At 42.0% G+C, this 20,704-nt stretch overlaps 1 protein-coding gene across 1 annotated transcript in view; it reads right to left on the reverse strand.

Moving 5' to 3' along the window:
• tenm1 (teneurin transmembrane protein 1) overlaps window positions 1–20,704 on the reverse strand; it is a gene marked incomplete at both ends in the record, with an annotated part of 107,006 nt that overhangs the window by 48,707 nt on the left and 37,595 nt on the right. The window contains 2 exons of the mRNA XM_084449969.1: window positions 2,157–2,306; window positions 13,180–13,418. Coding sequence (XP_084306095.1) covers window positions 2,157–2,306; window positions 13,180–13,418 — 389 coding nt within the window. The remainder of the gene's footprint in view (window positions 1–2,156; window positions 2,307–13,179; window positions 13,419–20,704) is intronic.

Genomic DNA, 20,704 nt, shown 5'->3' on the forward strand with positions numbered 1-20,704 from the left:
GTCATTTAATTGACAGCTGAGAAGAACAGCATTTTAATATGCGGCCTCTATTCCAGATTGAGTCTATATAAAAAGGATGCCTATTTCATTAATTTATCAGATCTATGACAAGAATAATCAAATTGTATTTCAAAGGGCTTACTACTGTACTTGAACACAAAGAATATGGCCAATAAAACCCAGAACTCAAAGCGAGTGAGTTTCCAGTGTCAGAGAAGAATTCATTTCAATTAATGAAGGCTTATTTGATCTTTATGATCTAAGTGTGTGAAAGGAAATTCTAATATCACATTGTTGTATAATAATAGTGAGTAACAGTGCATGTGTCCACAGGCAGTGCACGGAGGTTTAAGAAAGACCCATGACCAGTCTAGTCTCCTCCAAGGTAAGACCTGGGATCTGAAACAGTCTGCCATGCTGTGGTCTGGAACAGTTAACTGTGCTTTAGGCTGGTCTGGAACAGTTAACTGTGCTTTAGGTTGGTCTGAAACACTTAACTGTGCTTTAGCCTGGTCTGTCTAAAACAGTTAACTGTGCTTTAGGTTGGTCTGAAACACTTAACTGTGCTTTAGCCTGGTCTGTCTAAAACAGTTAACTGTGCTTTAGGTTGGTCTGAAACACTTAACTGTGCTTTAGCCTGGTCTGTCTGAAACAGTTAAATGTGCTTTAGCCTGGTCTGTCTAAAACAGTTAACTGTGCTTTAGCCTGGTCTGTCTAAAACAGTTAACTGTGCTTTAGGCTGGTCTGACACAGTTAACTGTGCTTTAGGCTGGTCTGAAACAGTTAACTGTGCTTTAGGCTGGTCTGAAACAGTTAACTGTGCTTTAGCCTGGTCTGAAACAGTTAACTGTGCTTTAGGCTGGTCTGACACAGTTAACTGTGCTGTAGGTTGGTGCCTGGAAGGGGATTAAGATACGGCGTCTTACTTTAATTAACTAACCATGAAGCTCCTCGTGATTACAGTGCCTCATAGTGAATGCATGCTAATGTACCCGTGCACAGCTGGGGTAGCTGCTGCATCTCCCCCGTTACTCTGTGTCAATCTCCTGGTTCCTCCTGCTGCTCTGGGTGGGGCAGAGGACGGATATGTCAAGCAGCTCCAGTATGATATGATATGGATGGACGGAAACTCTGACACCACTCTTTTATTGAGACTCATTATGTGCTTATGCAGGGGCAATCCAATATTTTCATAACTGATTTGATTTTAATCTACTCTTCAACATTGCCCTAGTTGCAGAGAATGTTCTCTGGTCCATGCGGTTATAGAAATGGAATTGAATTATGTGGAATGGAACTGAATTATTTCGCTCATTGCCGATATGGAATTGTACGTCTGCCGTATTTGGAACCCTGGAGTTGGTCTGGTGTTATTGGAATAATTCTATTTCTTCATCCCACCGATTCCATGAGATTTATTCTTCGGAAGTTGAAAATTTCTATAATCAGATTTTTTATCGCGCTAATGGAGGCGATAGACTGCGAACACGGAAGGCGTTTTAGTCTTAGATGACCTGTGTCTCACCTACAACCCTGCTGCCCTGCAATTCAACACCACACTGCGTAGCAGGAGACGCTGATCTGTTAGTCAGAGCACACTGCCTCTTAACTGGCTGGCTCTTACAGAACAACATGTTTACAGTACATGTAAACATGCCAGCACGCCAATAGGATTAAATCCCTTTAAGAAACAAATGACCATAATGGCTCTATCGCCCTTTGAATAATGATGATACTGTAGAACCCGCACTCTGCTCCAAAAATCAATGTATTCCTTGTAAAAATGACATTTTTTACAAGGAATAAATTGATTTTTTGGAGCAGAGTGCGGGCTCTATCATAATTTATTCACAGTTTAAAGTCAACCCAGCACCAAGTAAGATGTGCATATGACTACCTAAGTAAGTCTATAGCCTTAGACTGAAACCCCAGCCTTGTCAGCAGACCAGAGTCAAAAGCACTATTTGACATAATTTCAATCACTTGCTGGATTGCTTTTGTCTGACACAATGGAACCAAATGGCTATTCCCAAAGATGCAAACCCCACCCACCTGACACACCAGCGAACTCTAGCAAACACTAAACTAACTGAAAGGATTTCAACTACTGAACTTTCAACCCTGGTCTGCTTGTGATCTCAGCATAGTGACTTTACCTTTTAAGGAGCTGTTGAGGCCAGGTAAGTCGAATGAGGTCAAGGTGATGTCGATACTCTCAGCTTCTCTGTCCAGCTTGCTGAGTCCGTTCTCATAGAGCTGGCTGTCCACAGCCTGGAGGTGCCAGCTCAGCCCAAACAAGTGCACTGCTGTGGGAGAGAGCTATGGTTTAGCATGGGAAATGCTGGATTCATCTCAATAACATCTATGAGTAAGACAACTGTTGACCATGTGGTGAAGACACACACATGCACATGTGTACCATATCCTACAGATCAGTGTTTCTCAACCAAGGGTCCACGGACGCCCTGTGGTCCTTGGCATAATTACAGGGGGTCCGTGGGAAAGTGTCTTTTAAGGTATTTTTGTTACATGTATTGTATAAGCCCATAAAATGTAACAAAAAATGAAGACTTGCTGTTTTAAAATGAGTCAATGTGCATTCACAACTCTCACATAGTTGCTCTCTCACTCGTCCTTGAATTGCTATAAATGAAAACTGATTCAAACAGATAAGCAAATTAAGTGTCATGGATGCCATAAAATGTACAATATTTACTTTTTGTGGCGTGAAAAAAGGTGTGGGGAAAAAGATTGAAACTGGCCTGTTAAGATTAAGACATTAATGTAAAATATGAATACAATATAAATTACTGTTACAGTATGGCATCTTATATAGTAAATAATATATATTGTCGTGGGGGAGGTCGGGTAAGGGGTTGTTCAGGATTGTCTGAAATATGCCAGGGTTCCAGAGCTCAAATAAGGTTGAGAACCACTGTTATACCTTTGGTGTAAAGACTAATTGTGGTGATTTGACATATGACTGATCTCACATTGGTAATTTGTGCGAAAAAATAGCCACATTAACATTTTGAGCCTGAGACTCAATCCTGCTTCATACTGTAGGCAGCTCTCCACACAAGAATAGCTAAATAGATGTCATCATATCATGATATAATTGTTATAGATAATGACAATCTCTCTAGACCATGTTATAGTGCCACATCCTTGCTGTATAAAATCTGTGCCAGTGGCAATCATGCAAGCCATAATTAATTCATTTTAACCAACTTTGTAACCTCCGTGACAATAAGGGTGACAGATACTGGTGCTTTAACTCACAGTGAAAGATTCATGAAATATATTGAATACTTTAACTCATATTGCAAAATCCATGAAATATATATATATAATAGGATATTACGAAGTGGCTGTCCCATCCCTGATATAAAAGGGAGAAAATCTATGCAATCTTAAATTAATGGATTAAGTAAAATCAATATAGTTAAAAGTGAAACATTAATTCATGCAATGCCTACAGTATGATGTACAATGAAAAAACAACCCAATCTCTGTTAAATCTCTGAGAGCTATAAAATGCTGGTACTGTATCAAGGTGCTTGATCCATGGTTCAGGAGATATAGGAGGACGCCCATTAAAAGAGAGATCACATGCCCAAATATACTGGACTGGTCCGTCCCATTGGTCAGAAGCTTTACTCACATAAGGGATTCAAGAGAAACTACATGCATGCGATAAAACAAATAAATAGGAAGTTGTGTGTTAAAGCCACAGGAGAGCCGGCTTGAAATAGTAAAAAATGCATAACTGATATCAAAGTTTAGTGTCTCATTAAGCATCCACAAAAGTCAGAGTAAAAATAAATCTTCAGAACCATTAAAAGACCTACAAAAACAGCTCATTTTGCTGTTTTGTTTAGACCATTTCTCAAGACTGTGTAGGCATGGCAGATGACATTCATCTCCCTGATGATGGTAGCATTACGCTAGCTAATAATGTCAGCTACAGTACAGATCACTGGGTCTAAATGTCAGTGTTCGCAAACTAGCAATGTTAGATTTCTTTAGAAACAGGTTAGGTTAACAAGCAACATACTGTATAATGTATAGCTAAACTTTATCTATGGTTAACATCATCGATCTCCAGGTTCGGGGCATCTGGGAGAGGCTGAAGTGGAGGGGCGGAGCTTCAGCTGCAAGACATTAACCTGAGAACCAGTTTGTTGTTGGAAACTGTAAAGAGGCAGGAACTTTCAAAAATACTTGGCAGGTGATTGGATGAACCATCTGTCTATCACTGTCTATCGCGGGCCAACTTCAACCAATCAGATCAATGAACCATTGCTTCTTGCTGTCGTCACACCAAAAACCACACCCATAGCTGCCTCATAGGACGCTGATTGCCTCAAGTAAATCTGGCGTGGGACAACTGGTGTGTTTTTTTTTTTTAATTACTGGTTGACGGAAACAGTTTTTGTAATAAAAGTCCATTACCACGTCCAATTCAAACCCACTATCAGGAACGTTACAAAAGCTATTAGGCTAAAAGGCTACTGAGTGACTGACGTTTTTCATTCATTTTTGATCTAAGAACGTTAACAAGAGTTCTACCTAATGTTAGCTGCTTATCATATGCAGCTCTGGCAACTCACGTAATAGCTTAACATTAGGTATGTGAATGTACCTGCATCACAAATTCATATTATTCAAATGTGTAATGCCTTATCAATGTGATCCACCGCTTCCTCGCCGGCGCCTTCTCGGGGAATGGGTAGAGCCGGTGGCAACGATGGTCATCCTAGCGGTGAACGCAGTCAGGAACGAAGCATGGCACCATGGTTCTGACGACTAACGCATTAGCTAGCAAACGCTACACGCAATATTTAACACAATATACACACACAACACAAACTAAAACACTAATATTAACAATATTAACACTTACTGTAACAATGACGATTTATGAGGACACAGTCTGGCCACTTTTTAAGCCGGATCTGACCACCCCCCCCACACACACACACACACACACCGCGGTGAATTATTGTGCATGTGAATCTCTGCATGTACTGTTCTGACCACACCATGCTGGAGGAAAATAACCCAAGGGCTAGGCCTAACATTTAACCAACATTTATTTTGGAAGGGTGGGCGGGTCTTCAAGCCTGGCCAGGCCAGTTAGCACGTCAGTCCACCGGGAGAGCTCCCGATGGCCACCCCACCCCTGCTGACACGGTCTATTGTGGATTTGGGTTTCCAGTGGCTTTAAAGGTTTATTTAACCTTGCCCTTGCTCCATATTGGAGCATGTGTTCAAACTGAACATTCAGCACTTTGCAAACATCACCAAACTGCTTGCCTCTTAATAGAGTTCATTACTGTTAAGGATTAAGGATGTACCCTTACAGTGTATATGGTACACTGTACAAAGTACATAGCCTGTGAATGCCTTTCTGTGTAAAGCAGGTATAGTGGGTAAACAAAGCCTGAGATACAGTACAATAAGACATGTAGAATTATCTGTGCAAAACATCAAAACACAACCAGAAATGAGAGGGAGGACAGCCGAATAACCACCTGATTCATAAACTTTAACAAAATGAAGGACCCAGCAGGAGGCCTGTGACAGCTGATTAAGCATGGAAACACTGTTATTCAGTGAGGTGTTCTGCATAATATCCATTCACTTAATAAATATTGAGTTTAGATATGCAGATCTATGTAATTCTTGCCTCACGACTTTGCTTTTTGCTTATTCATCTGTCTGTAAAAGGCCGTCCTATTTGGGAGTATCTTAGTGCCTGTAATAAATAAATGAATGAATATATGAATAAATAAATAAATAAAAGAAAAAAAGAAAGATATATATATATATAATGTGTATATATATATATATATGTATATATATGTATATATATATACATGTATATATATGTATATATATATATATATTTTAACAGCCATCAGAAGTGACCATAGTAGCAATTTGCATCTGTTTAACATAGTCCCTGGATAATTGGTAGTATCTGTTTCTTTTATAATGCATTTAATGATTGTGCAGTTTTCAGACACTGGTAAAATTAAACCCTTGTCCTCAGACAACACACTGCATATACACACTCGTATAATGAAATTTACTTTGGATTGTAATGAAACACAGACAATTCCATTAGGTCTGAAGAGGACATATTTAGATTTAGAGGCTGCAGCCTAGATACGGATGTGGCTGCATTTACGAGAAGAATAAAGCAAACCATGAGTTTGCCAAAGAGTCACAGACTCGCAGGATTATACTTTCAGAGATATTTAAGGTGTGAAATAATAGGACAAGATGTTTAAAAGATCCATTAGACCTCCAGTGAATAGTTATTTGCCGTTTCATACCCAGAGATAAAGGCTTTGGCCCTGGACAATTATGACTCATCAATAACTGTTATTGTTTGACAGGCAAGGCTGTTAACCAGCTCACTGAGTATATAATAGCCAGGGATAATGAAATCACAACACAGGGGCAATGTCTGGAGGGTAAAATCTGGTTGTGTTCCTGACTTGACCTTCCACACTGGGTGTGTACACTGCTACCATTGTCTTAAAGTAGCTACAAATCTGGGCTTTAGCCATGTGATAGTGAGATTACTGAGGGCATCAGTTTGCATTATTCTGTATCGGTGCCCTGCGGAGATCTGTAGGAGGACTTTGGGGAGGTGTAATGAAGAGCAAGCACCGGATTGAATTCACAGCAGGGGGCTGGATCCAACACCCTCACGCTCTCCTTCCCACATGCAGGGAATCTTGAGACTGGGATTTTCCTAACTCCAGTTCACCGAATGAAAGGGTTTAACGACCAGGTTTTGTACTACAAAACAGTTAAGGAGAACATAGTATGGTAGCCTCAGTAGTGTAGTCGAGGGTATACAGAGGAATACAGAGTCCACAGACACACAGCATATCCACTTCTTATTCACCACTGATGTAAAAACTGGATAATTTCAGAATATTTGCTGTTATAGTATACCCACTTCTTCAGTGAAAATATCTCCACTGGGTAGCCGACTGAGGAAACAGTCTGGACCATGTGGGTGTACATTCTGGATCCGCATACAACAGCCAAGACAGTTTGAAGCAGTTTTAGAATGTCTGTAGTTTTAGAAAGTGGATGTGTCCCTGGGTGTATCTCTAATAAAAGGAAAAACACAGACCTCTGGCCTTGCTCTCTACCAAATTCCACAACATTCTCAGGGAAGAGTGCTGTGGCTCTGCCACAACATGACAGCTCCCATCAATGAGACAATGCTTCAAGTTACTACTAATGTATAATTATAACACATCTAGCTAACTAAGCAGGCAGAGTCAAGAGGCGACCAGCTGATCACTAGATGACTATTGGCTATTGTGTCTAAATGAGAAATGGATGTGACCTGAAATGGCTCTATTTACTTAAAGACAAAGTTGTGCTTGACTGTTAAGGGATGTGAATGAAAGGGATGTCATCAGAAAACTAGCAACGATTAGCCGATCGGCTAACGCCAGCTGTGTCAAACCCAGCTGCTAATAAACAGCAATGGTGATGCACCATGATCATCTGTTGTGCTTGATTTAACTTTCTACATTGTTTTGGGTAAATGCGGTGACATTAGGGTGACGAATGTCAAAAATATAGTGGTGAAGTGATGTATCAAATCATCTCAATTCAGTGTTGCCAACTCCTCTGTAAGGGAAGTAGCAATTAGCTCTTCCAAAATTAACTAATGGCATAATCAACTAATTAGCATTATGCAATTCTGAAAGAGGAAAATTGAATAGAAAAGGCTGGCCAGGTAGTTTAAAACTATCTATTTACGTATTTACAAACATTTCTGTTGCCATATAACTATAATGTTAGCTTTTCTTTTCTTTTCTTTTTTACAGATTTGCAGTGGCCTAATGAATGTAGACCTACAAACTATTTACATATTTGCTGCAGGGCTACTGCTATCTAGTCAGACTGGCTGTGTGAGTGCTGTGTGAGTAGTGAGGAGGAGGAGACGGCAGCCCTCGCTGTAGAACTACTCAGCTCGGTTGTAACGTGAACCCTGGAATGGGATATGCTACTGTAGATGCTTAACCCTGGAATGGGATATGCTAGATGCTTTTGCAGCGCTTTGTCAACACAATCATTCCCCAAATGACCAGGAAAACTCACTAGATTTGTTGCTAGACACTTTTGACTAATAAAGCCAAGGGGGTCTGGAAAGTTGCCAGATATAGCAACAGTCGGCAAGTTGGCAACACTGTCTCATTGTGAGCTACTGTATTAGTAAACAAGGGTTATGGTACGGTCACACATGGGTGAAAGTAATATTTTCTAGGCGAATGATCATCGCCTGCCGAGGCGAAATTTGCGTGTTGTGTGGGCAGTGCTGCTACTGTAGATGTGACTCATACAAAACCAGTTGGTTGTAGTCCATTTGGGTTTGAGTCGGCAGCCATTGTTCGGCCATTGAAATTCGGTTCTCACGACTGATAATACTGTATGTCACTTAATTAAGTTTTGATATGTTTTCATGCGAGAAAGTAAACCAGCAGATTTGAACTATGTGGTCAGTTTATCAAAATAATGCCTGTTTCCATGTCTGCTATGACATGGCATAGCTAGCTAGCCAGGCTGCTGCACAACTGAGAAAGCCAGACAACTTGAGCTAGCTAGGCTAATGCTTAGAGATTGTGAGATTCCCATACACACCACACATATATAGACTGCCAGGAAAGCTCAATCTTGTAACTACTGTATTTGCTGGATTCTTTTTTTTTTTTTACATATGCAGATTTAGCAACTATGTGAGCGAAAATGACACCCTATCTTTTGCATGGGAGAAAATGTTGAAATATTTCTTAATCGATATCAACACAAAACTTAACGACAACACATATGATTTTGGATAGAAAAAGCAATAAACAAGCCTACTAACTCAAATTAAACCAAACTAAATTCCAATAACATGCAGTTTCTCAAAGGTACTTTTTATTTATTTTACGTTTTTAGTTATTTTACAGCAAACTACACATCCGGGTACTCTGCCTCATTTTTAGCACTTCAATGGAGAGTGCAGCTGACCAGAGCACTATGTTGGTGTGCTTTATAAACATGAGTCAGTTGCTCTTGATTTAGAGCACATTTCTATATTCTGTAGGCCGAGAGGAATCCAGTGATGTCCACCTCTTGAAATTTGGTCGAATTTTCTGACCGCTAGATCAGTAAAACCTAATCCTTCAACACCATCTTTCTAATGATGTTAGCGTAAGTGAACAGAGTAGAACATGGCGAAAATTAGCTTGGTTCGACTAACGCTAGCAAGCTAACTAGCTACTATTTTGTGTACAATGGTAGGGTGAACAATAGGATATGACAAATCTAACCAAATTTGCAGGACAGAACAAGACCGATTGATCTACTGTATTGACATAGCCAGGAAGCACATGTGTAGCAGCAACACGGGTGTGTGTATCATGGGAATTGTAGTCAGTTTACACCCAGCCTTCCAAAAACTGTTGTAAAATGTTTTATTCTGTCTTTAACTGCACAAACATAATCAAAATCGATAAACAATGACTCAATGTAAGTGCTTTAGAAACAATGTGGATAACAATGCAATGCAGCCCAAAATATAATTTTTATAAAAAAATTCTAAATGCATTTTAATACAACGGTGCGAACTGTACCACTAGAGGGCGCTTTGTCACTTTACCTCCCTATGGAAAAACTACAGCCAAGACTGGGGTCAACCACACCTATACGTCTTTGCAATTGGTTGAGGTTGCGAATTCGCCAGTCAAAGATCACCAAAGTTGAACTCCACGTGAAGGAACGAGGCGAATTCATTTCATTCATCAGGCGAATGTCTTTTTCACCTGTTCTCTCGCATCGAATGGAAGTCAATGGGAGGCGTAACGTTTCAAATATGTATTTTAGCAAATCTAAATGGTGTAAAATATGGACCAAATTCCTAATAGATGCTATGGGACACAGGCACCTTTTCAATAACAGCAAATACTGTAAGTCATCTTAAAATAAAGACATGTTTAGTCAGGTGAGGCCACACAGTGGACACACAGTGTTTTGTCCGCCACAACGGCGGACAAAACATCAAGGTTAAGTCATCATGCCTGCTAATACTCTATGCCGGTGGTTGGTGGCTTTGTACTGTTAAAAAGGTATTTTCTAGCAAGCTGTACCAAAATTAATTTAACTCATTTAACATGGATAAGGAGGTTGAATAAAGGACGAGCTACTTCACAATTTGTGTGCAATTAATATCTGTCCCTCAGCCACTGTGCTCTCAGCCCATCCAGGGCCTCAGGAGGGCTGTCAGTCCCAGAACGGCACTTGATCTAAACTTCCCTATACTGGGAGAAATAATTCACTGGCTGCCCCCTACGCCCCTGCCTCCACTCTCTTCAAAAAGGGCATTGTTTGGTTTATAGAGCTGCGTCTGGAATACTAATGAGAGACTGAAGGGAAAATGGATCGATCAATACGATCACAATGAGGCATGAAAGGTCTGCTACCTTCAAGGCAAGTCGCCTGGAATCATAAATTCCTCGCTGCCCCGGTTCCCTTTCAACACTGAGACTCTGCCTCTGCCCCTTTGACATTAGTCAGCTTCATTGATCCAAACACTTTTCAGTCTGTTAAACCAATACCACAGCTGACAGCTATCCTTTACAGTGCCCTAATGAACTGAAAAAATCAAAATGTTTAATTTTCTCACAGGAATATTGTTCCCTTCTCTGAGTTGCAACCTGTCAATAAACCTTGGAGAGAGATATCTGACTTCATTAAGCTTTTGTTTCAGTACGTGTGATAAAAAAAAAAGCTCCTCAAAAGGTGGGTGATTTTATTGCTTATAAGTTATCGCACTAATAAACATCATGGGAACAGTAATCAATTGGCTCATTCTGGAGGTGAAGTGTTACAGTTAGAGGAAGCTCTCTGGGAGTCCTCTATCATTCACACACACACATGCGCACACACATGCGCACACACACACACACACACACACACACACACACACTCACTCACTCACACACACACACACACACACACACACACACACACACACACACACATACACGAAAGGAGGGCATGGGAGAGATCTGTATTGTATAGACAGCACTACAACTTTGAAAATAGACCACAGGAACTGTCTACAGATAATATTACCTCTGGGTCTATGTGAGATGTCCCCCATGACATTATGTGTGTGTGTTTGTATGTGTGTGTGCGTGCCTGTGTGTGAGTGAGAGTGTGTGTGTGTGTGCATGCGTGTGTGTGTGCGCGCTTGTGTTTAATTATCATCATATCCCTCTCCCTGGTGGATGACTAGGATGTTTTGTAAGGCAGGAATTTCCTCCTGGTCAGAGGCAGATTGGATAACATGCAAAATCAACAGAGTGCTGCTTCTCTGTTTTCTATTCTCTCCATATCTTTCTGTTTTCTATTCTCTCCATATCTTTCTGTTTTCTATTCTCTCCATATCTTTCTCTCCATTCTTTCATTAGCCCGGACCTAGTGAGCCTTTGCTAAGTACAACACAATGGGATCACCAGCCTCTTCCAAGCATTCCTCGCTATGTTGTGTGGAGTGAAGAGGAAACTGAGTTTAAATAGCTGCAGCCTAATGAAGTAGATACCATGCTGATACAGGTATGAGTCAGAACAACCTGCACACACACACACACACACACACACACACACACACACACACACACACACACACACCAGGCAGCCAGGAGCAGTGGGCAGACACCTTTCATGCAAATGGTGGTAGTGCACTCTTCATGCCTAATCCGTTTCAAGTCCATAGATCATTGTTGTAAAAAGGTATAGACTAAGCACTATTAGGCTAAGTGGACACATTTTATTGACTTTATTATTATTACTATTATGTATTAAATACATAATAGTAATTATAAAATAAAAAATTATAATTTTATAAAATAAAAATTTATAATTTTATAAAATAAAATTTTTATTTTATATTTTTTTAAACAAAAATGCCAGTTTCTCTGTGATCTTAGATTGAATGTCTTACAGTAGCTGTTAAAACCCTACACACAAATTTCAGACAGATTGGACTTAACCTTCAACCTGCAGTAAAATCCAGCATGGAGGACACTACGGATTAAAATGGCAAATTTGTACCACCTATGGGCAAATCGTGGTGACTCTTTGTGGCTTAGTTACTCATGATCTATAGTTTTGACCTGACCTGTCGTTTTTGATCGAGGACCTTTTGAGTGCTTTGGTGCTTGGCCCCCTAAAAATTATTAACATGTGTAGACTCAATCAAATTAGATTTTAACTCTAAAATACCTCAAACTCCATTACTAATTCTGCTTTTTATTTGAGTGTTACAGTGGCCAATTACAGTACAATGTTTTCTGTGATTTGTGATGTGTTACTACAGAGAGACTTGCGGGTAATGGTTTGGTAAATTCCCACAGTACTGCAGTTACTGTATTTAATTGACAGTTTTATGAATGACACCAACATCTGTTATGCAAGGATTAACATTTAGTGGCTAATGTCAAACCTGTTCGTAACTCTGTTTGAGACTCTAAGCCATAATTCTGCACTTTATTAATGTGCCACAACAGCTATATTGATTTTTTGTCATTCAAAATGTGTAATGTAACATTCATTGTAGAGGGAGACATGATGAAGTAGTGAGCAGTTAAGATGCAGTCAACGTTTGTGAGACAGCTGAGGATTTACAATCTCCTGCCTGCACACACACACAGGCTGAGACGCTACCTTTGAAACAGCCTTATTAAAGGGCTGTTAATGCATGGTCATGCAGTTTAGTAAATCGGAGGTCTGAGGATCAAAACTGGAGGTCTAAAGTCCTCTACCGTGCTCTGTGTTGCATTTTCTAAGATCTTTATTGATGTAGTGTTGGAAGCTTAAGGGCATTATCTCAATTAGCAAAAACACACAGACATCTCTGGATCAAAGACATCCATGGAGATGGCACGTGAAGGTCACAATGCTCTGATATTAATATCCCCCAGTGCCAGAGACAACAGATTGAAAGACAAGGTCTCAGTTCATTCTATATTTAATGGCAGAGAACCTTCACCAATCAATATGCTGGGAACCGATCAAACACTAATAATAATGTTAGCGGTGTTGTAGGAACGGATATTGCACCTTATTGTAATAAGATAAATATAACACTTACCAATCACATAAGTGAGCAGAATGGCGAGGGTTACGGTGATAGCAGTTGCACTTAAGGCGGTGCATTTCCAGTTGCAGCACTTGTAGGGCTTGTTGAAGGTGAACATGGGCCTGGAGAAGGTGGTCCTGGGGAGGGGTCGTGGGGGTGGTGAGTAAACCGTGTTGGATGTCAGAGGATAGTTCTGGCTGGCTGCGTTGAACAGGGCCGACGAGCCTGAACCATGTTTGAACAGGAAATGCCTGCAATACACCCCAAAAAAAAACGAGACATAGCTTAGCACTCCTACACACAAAACGAGCATATCTGCTCTTTGGGGAACAGAGGAAAATGCAGAAAAATACCCAGGCTTTCAGATTTTGCAGATTTTGCTGTAACTAAATTATTTAATTTCAGTTAATTATGTCAGCACTGAAACGTAAATGATGTAAATACACATAATTAAAATCAGTCTCAAAATGCATTACAGTTTTCAGCTCTAGCAAGTATAACCGCTCCATCTACTTAATGAATGCACTCAACAGCAAAAATATCTTAATACGTTTGCTGCAGTCTTTTACTCCCTCGGTAGTCTTTACTCTCTCCCCCAGACAGAGAGAGAATGAGAGAGTGAAAGAGAGCCAAAAAGAGAGAGGGGAAGACAGAGAGAGACAGACAGACAGACAGAGAGAGAGAGAAAGAGAGAGACATTGAATGAGAGTTTGGTCAACAGTTAGCATTAAATTCTCACACCTGACAGTGATGGTAAATGGCGGCCTCACATTGATTTATGCTAATGCAGAAGGGTGGCCAATTCCTCTTCACTGTGAACTTGACCTTGGAACCACTGGCTTTATCTAAGGAGCTGCTGGAAGGCAGCAGCATCAAGGGACGCGGAACAGATCGGCAGAACCAACAGTCAAGTGCAGGGAAACAAGAACCCTCATTGCTCAGATCCCTAATTAGAAACGGGTTTAATACCATTAAACAGTATATTTACTGTGTTCAATTAAGGATTGGAGAGTGCAAAGGTAAGTTTTAGAAAAGATTATGTCACACTTATGGCTTAATTGTTGGACCAATTTTCATAGACAGCATAATTAGGTTTAAGCATTGTTCACAAAGGAATAAAGGTATCTGAGATGTGTTTGTGTTTGCTGCCTAAGCCACTGTACATGTACAGAAGAATCCCCTTGGATAACCTCTGTTTTAAGTCCTCTGTACAAATAGACCGCCTGGGTCAGTCTATTTGGTTAACAGAGGCCTGGAAATATACCCTGGGAAGGTGTACTGTGTTGTAGTCTGTTCAAACTTTTGATTGACTGAACTATATTGGCAAGTACTGAAATATACAATACCATGCAGCGTTGTTCAGTGACAGATATTGGGAAGTCACATAGATACAGTATAGACTTTGGGATAACACAGAGCTATTGAGCTGCTATTGTAGTGCTGACACTTGAGAAATTAAGTATTAAGGGCAAAGAACAGTCAATAGTGACCAATCAATTCCTGTCTGGGTGTAATTCAAAGAAATTAGGAGAAATATGCTTGTGGTCTTGAATATGGTCATTATGCTGATGTGACAGAAATATGTAATTGCATTGATGTTGGTTCAGTGCCATATCGTCTCTGTTTTTGTGTTCTCAAGATAATATTGACTTAGCTGACATGATCTGGGCCAAAGAAATGCTTCCATGAGGTAGTTTTTGATGGTTTGAGGAGTATGGCCGAGGGCAACCAACACATCTTTGATATTGGCATCCGAAGAACATCCGTTATGATAAGGAATGTTGTTCTGCAAGCTGTCTTTTCCTTTTATTGAAAACATTAGCTTCATGGCCATGTGTAATAGGGGGGTCAGGTACAGATCGAACCATCAACCTTCTGTACAGAAAAGGCAGGAGCATCTACTGCAAGAGCCAAGAGGAATTCCCCAAGGCCCAGAGCAGTATTTGGACATTTCAGTTGCAGGCAGGGCTACTTATCACACAAGCTTTGTTCCAAACAACTTCTCTACTCTTGGTTTGACAAGTTCACCCCAGATTTAACCCAAACGTCTCCACTAATGTTTTTGGAACAAATCAAATCAAACTTTTTATTTATATACAGATGTAAAACATTTTATCCACAGAGAACACAATGCCCTTCACAGAATGCATCTCATGAACAGGAACACAGACGTAATGCTTTAGAGTGTTAATTAGAAGTCAGCTATATTTAGTTCATAATATTATTTATTTTACACACCAGTGATGAAATCACAGGAAACGTGTGACCGCGGGACTACTGTGTACTTTTTTAAATGGTTGAAAAACAATACTGTTAACAACATTTCAACCTCCAAGTAAGTAATAGCACACTGTTAATATGCAAGAGAACCAAGTACATCATGCCTTGATGTACAGTATCGTCTATCAAGTCCAAATTTCAATTTCATCACAACTGACAGTAACTGAATTAGCAGGTCCAGGAAGGGGTGTTGGATAGCAATCTGCTGATTAACATGAACGCTGGCATTGTATTTTGTATGAATATCGACCACGGATTAATCGACAAGGTTAATTTAGGGAGGAGCTGAGCGTCAGCACCACCAAAGCATGTCAGGAATGGTGACATTCTCCTGTTCTTTGCAAAGTGACCTCTGTGTTTTTTGCCAGTCAAGGACAAAAACAGTGCACTTCAGAGTACTGGATGGAGGGCCTCTAAATATGTATTCTGTATTTTGTTCTGCTCTCCTTACAGTAGCGCTATCCTGACCTTTACCAAGACCTGGTTGAATGAGTCAACTCCAGACGCTGAGGTACAACTCGACAGATTTGAACTGTTCAGAGTTGACTGTGACCCACGACTCTCCTGCAGGAAAAAAGGTGGAGAGACTAGTTTTTGCGTGAATAACTTGTGGTGTAGAGACGTGACAGTGATGCAGCAGCGCTGCTCTCCTGTCCTGGAATCCCTTTTCATAAACTGTAAACCTTTCTACTCCCCCAGTGAGTTCACATCCTTCGTTTTGGCTAGCGGGTATATTCCGGCCCATGCTGATGTGCAGGAGGCACAATGCATGCTAATGCTAACAGAGATAACCTCAGCCATGAACTCCCCAAATACCGGCAGCAGATAAAACACCCAGCCAGGGAGGAGAACACTCTGGACCACTGTTACACCACACTGAACAACCCCTACTACACATCTCCCATGCTGCACTGGGCCACTCTGACCACGCCATCGTCCACCTGATCCCTGAATACAGGCAGAAGCTGAAACTCACCAAGCCTGTTGTCTGGACATACGAGAGGTGGACCAACGAAGCTAAGGAGAAATCACGTGCGTGGAGAACGGGCCGGCCATCATCAGGGCTGCGTTGACTGGGCAGGCACTGAAGCTGGACGGGTACATGGACACTGTGTCGCCACACACCAGCTTCATCGAGAGCGTGTATGCGTTCCAACCCGCACCAAGATCAAATACAACAATGACAAGCCCTGGTTCACAGCCAGACTCAGGCAGTCAGGGCTGGAGAAAGAGGAAGCACGCAGGAATGAGGATGAGGACCGGTTCAAAGAGGCCAAGTACAGGGCCCTGTACTACGAAACAGATTGGTCATTTCAAGCAAATACCTCCCCTTTTACCGTGAACACGTTCATAGCTAGATTGGACCAGCTGGGTAGACTTAACGAGTTGATAGCCACCGTCGTAGTACCGTTTATCCGTGATTGCGGTTGTCCGGTTTACTCAAACGAGCTAGCGAAAAGTTATCCTGGATATGTTGAACGAGCTTTGTAGTATGCTACTCTGAGAAACTCTAACACCAATTCTGAGATGGAAATGCATCCCTTGTCTGGAGAGGCCTCAGACAGATCAAAAACTACAAACCCAGTTCCCCCCAGGCCCCCCATCCCCCCACGGCAACACAGCCTCTCACCATCCTAGAGAAGGACTTGGACCGTCTGTTCAGGAGACAGAACCCCCGGAAAGCGGCCGGACCGGACTCTGTCTCCCCCTCCATGCTGAGGTACTTAGCTGATCAGCTGTCCCTGGTGTTCACTGACATCTTCAACACCTCACTAGAGACACGCCATGTTCCAGCCTGCTTCAAGACCTCCCCCATCATCCCCGTCCCCAAGAAAGCAAGGATCACTGGCCTCAACGACTACAGACCCGTCACCCTGACCCCTGTAGCAATGAAGGTTTTTAAACGCCTTGTCCTGTGGCATCGCAATGCCATCAGCGGTCACTGCAGCTAACATAGCCCTTCACTACATTCTCCAGCACCTGGAATCCGCAGGCAACTACGCCAGGATCCTGTTTGTGGACTTCAGCTCTCCTTTCTCCCAGATGCCCATGCCCGACCCCACCTGCAGGTAGCCTGGTACGACCATCCCGTTCTCGCGAGCTCACATTCTGTTTCACTAACGCAGAACAGTCTGGCCTTCGTCCCCTCCAGAGCGATTATGCCAAAATCCAGACCATACCGGGCCAATCAGGGACTGTGTTTTACCTGCTGTCCCGCTCCACAGTGGAAAGCAGCCCCTGATTGGTTTGTGTCCCTGCCGCTTGCTAAACAAACATGGCGGCTCCCGAAGCAACGAGTGGTAACGTTAACGTTAGAAGAATAAACGCAGCCATAAGTGCAGTCATTGCAGAAATATAAATTAATTAAATTAAATTAATCACAACACTTAAACAAGAACAAGAGTATGCACTAGTTTCTCGGTGGAAAATACATTTTTGCCGTTCTTTCGACTGGATTTGGGAAAGGTTTGCTGAACGCTGATTGGCTGAAGGTGTTTGTCTGTCAAGGCAAGTACCCCCGCCCACGTAATCGCTCTCGATATTGCGGAGCGAAGCAGTGAGCTCGTTAGATCGGGATGGTCATACCAGGCTAACCTGCAGGTGGAGCACACATGAAAATGGGCGAGCATGTCTCTGACTCCAGGACCATCAGCACAGGCTCCCGCCAAGGCTTTCCACTATCCAAAATCTAACAACTGAGTCTGCTTCCTGGGCTCCACCATCTCCCGGGACCTCAAGTGGAAGCTGTACATCAGCTCCCTCACCTCAAAAGCACAGCAGAGGATGCACTTCCTGAGACAGCTGAAGAAATTCAACATGCAGGCAAAGCAATGATGGTTCTCTTCTACCCCTCCATCATCGAGTCTATCCTCTTCTACTCCTCCATCACCGTCTGGTTCTCAGCCACAACAGACAAAGACAAGGCCAGACTGCAGCGCATCATCCGCCCTGCTGAGAGGGTGATCGGCTGTAGACTGTCATCCCTACAGGACCTGCACGCCTCCAGGGCCCTGAAACGGGCCAGAAAGATCATGGCCGACCCCTCCCATCCCGGTCACGGTCTCTTTGACCCACTCCCCTCTGGCAGGAGACTGCGGTCCATCGGGACCAGATCCACACGCCACAAAAACAGCTTCTTTCCCACGGGCCATCAGACTCATTAACAAGGCTCGTGTTCCCCCACGACACCCCCCCCTTCCCCCCCACTGACTCTATTCTCACTATAACTCACTCTGATTGTTCCACATACTGTACCTCAACAGCACACACATTGCACAAACTATATTCATACGCATAACTTCGCTCATATATCACACTACACTGTACACACACTCCATTCTGTACAGTATGTAGTATGTAAATTGCATTTGTGCCTCCACATACTAGTCAAATTCCTAGTATGTGTGTACCATATACAGTACATGGCAAACGGATCTTGAATCTTGAAGTACATACTGTACGTAGGACTACTGCATACAGGGAGATGATGCTTTGGAGTGTCAGTGTGCTGTGGATCATTCCTGAAGGATGTGCTTGCTGTTTCATCTCTCTGTCTCTCTCTCTCTCTCTCTCTCTCTCTCTCTCTCTCTCGTCTCTCTCTCTCTCTCTCTCTGACGGACAACTTCCTCAGAGAAGACTTCCTACATTCCAGGGCAATGCATTGGGTTTACTCAATCTACTCACTAAAACTGTGAAACTCGTTTAATGTGGATGCGTTTCTACACAGACCTCTCAGTTATGCTGATACTCCATACGTAATGCATTTGTCTGTCTCTCCAGCAACATGTCTTCTGCTTTAAGTCCGCACAGAAAACTGTTTACCTCAGATAGTACCACTTATTTTCAATTGAAAACATTTAACATTTGTGGAGCACCAAGCACTCCTGGATGTAACCATAGGGTAAATAGGCCAGGGACTCCTGTGACCAAGATGAACATGATGACTACTTGGTTCTTTTTTCTACTCTCCAATTTTATATCTATTGGACATCCTTCAATCTAAGCTATCTAAACCTAATTTTCAATCTTAACAAGTGCACGGTGAACCTGTCGTCCCCCACCCATGATGCATGTTGTTAGCATGTACAGTACTGTACAGTTGCTGTTGTTGAATATGTAGGTGGCAATATAGCGCTCGATTGGAGTGTGGCCATGTGCTAAAAGTCTCGTGGTCTGACATAAGACACAGAAAACAATAAAAAAGAACACATACAGGCCCTGAATGGGCCGATAGTGTACAACCACCAGTTCACGCTCTGAACTCTGTGGATTTAGAAAGTAGATGGACTCCTGAGTAGAATAGTAGAATAGAGACACCAAGCATTTTTTTTGTATGTACAAAGCAAAGTGTATTTGGTAATGGGAAAAATTAACTGTGGCAAGCAGCTCTCTGGCGGTGGGCTCTGGTACATGTGTGATGGACGGACGGACAAACGCGCGTACACACACGCGCTAATGTAGAGGAGTCAAACTAATACCTCCCCCTCCATTTCATCAGGTGGGGGACAATGATCATCCCCCTTCATGCTGGTTCTCTCACATATACTGTATGTTTATGTGCTTAGTGGTCTGTTATTGAGTCATTTTTCTAAGCAGGAAGAAGAGAGACATTTAGAAATCAATGCCAGTTAATGGAGTTTTTCAACCTTTGAACCACCTACAGTACAATCCCATATTCTATAATTCTAATGGATTTTAATTCTACATTTCAGTATTTCAAGTTTCAGGAAAAGGGAATAAGACTCCATGACTTCATTTGGAAGTCAATTTATTTTCAACTTGACATCACTGTTGGCTGCCATGGCTTGCCTTAGGTCTCTTATCAATTAGCAGTCTTGTTAGCCTGTCAGTCTTTCTGTTATGTTCTTTCTTTCCTCCCTTCATCTTCCAAAGAAACACACAAGTGTACACTGCTGAACCTGTCGTCCCCCACCCCATGATTCATGTCATCATGCACAGGTGTTGAATGAAATTGGTCGTCTTCTCGTCGACCTAGCGGTCAGTAAAATCAACCTAATGTCAAGATCATTGGATTCCTTTCAGCCTAGGTCAAGGTCAAGGTCAACTTTATTATATAGCACATTTAAAATCAACCGAAGTGCTTGACAGTATAAATGAAATAAAAACAAGAGTAGTTACTGTAGATACAAAACAATCTATGCTTTAGTTTGTTTCATGTATTTCTAATGGACAGAAATATAGGGCGTATGGGTGCAGAGGGTCGACTGTGCACTTCTCCGGCTGGCCACTGCACGGG

Source organism: Borostomias antarcticus, assembly GCF_949987555.1.
Source record: "Borostomias antarcticus genome assembly, chromosome: 15".
Classification (NCBI taxonomy): Eukaryota; Metazoa; Chordata; class Actinopteri; order Stomiiformes; family Stomiidae; genus Borostomias; species Borostomias antarcticus.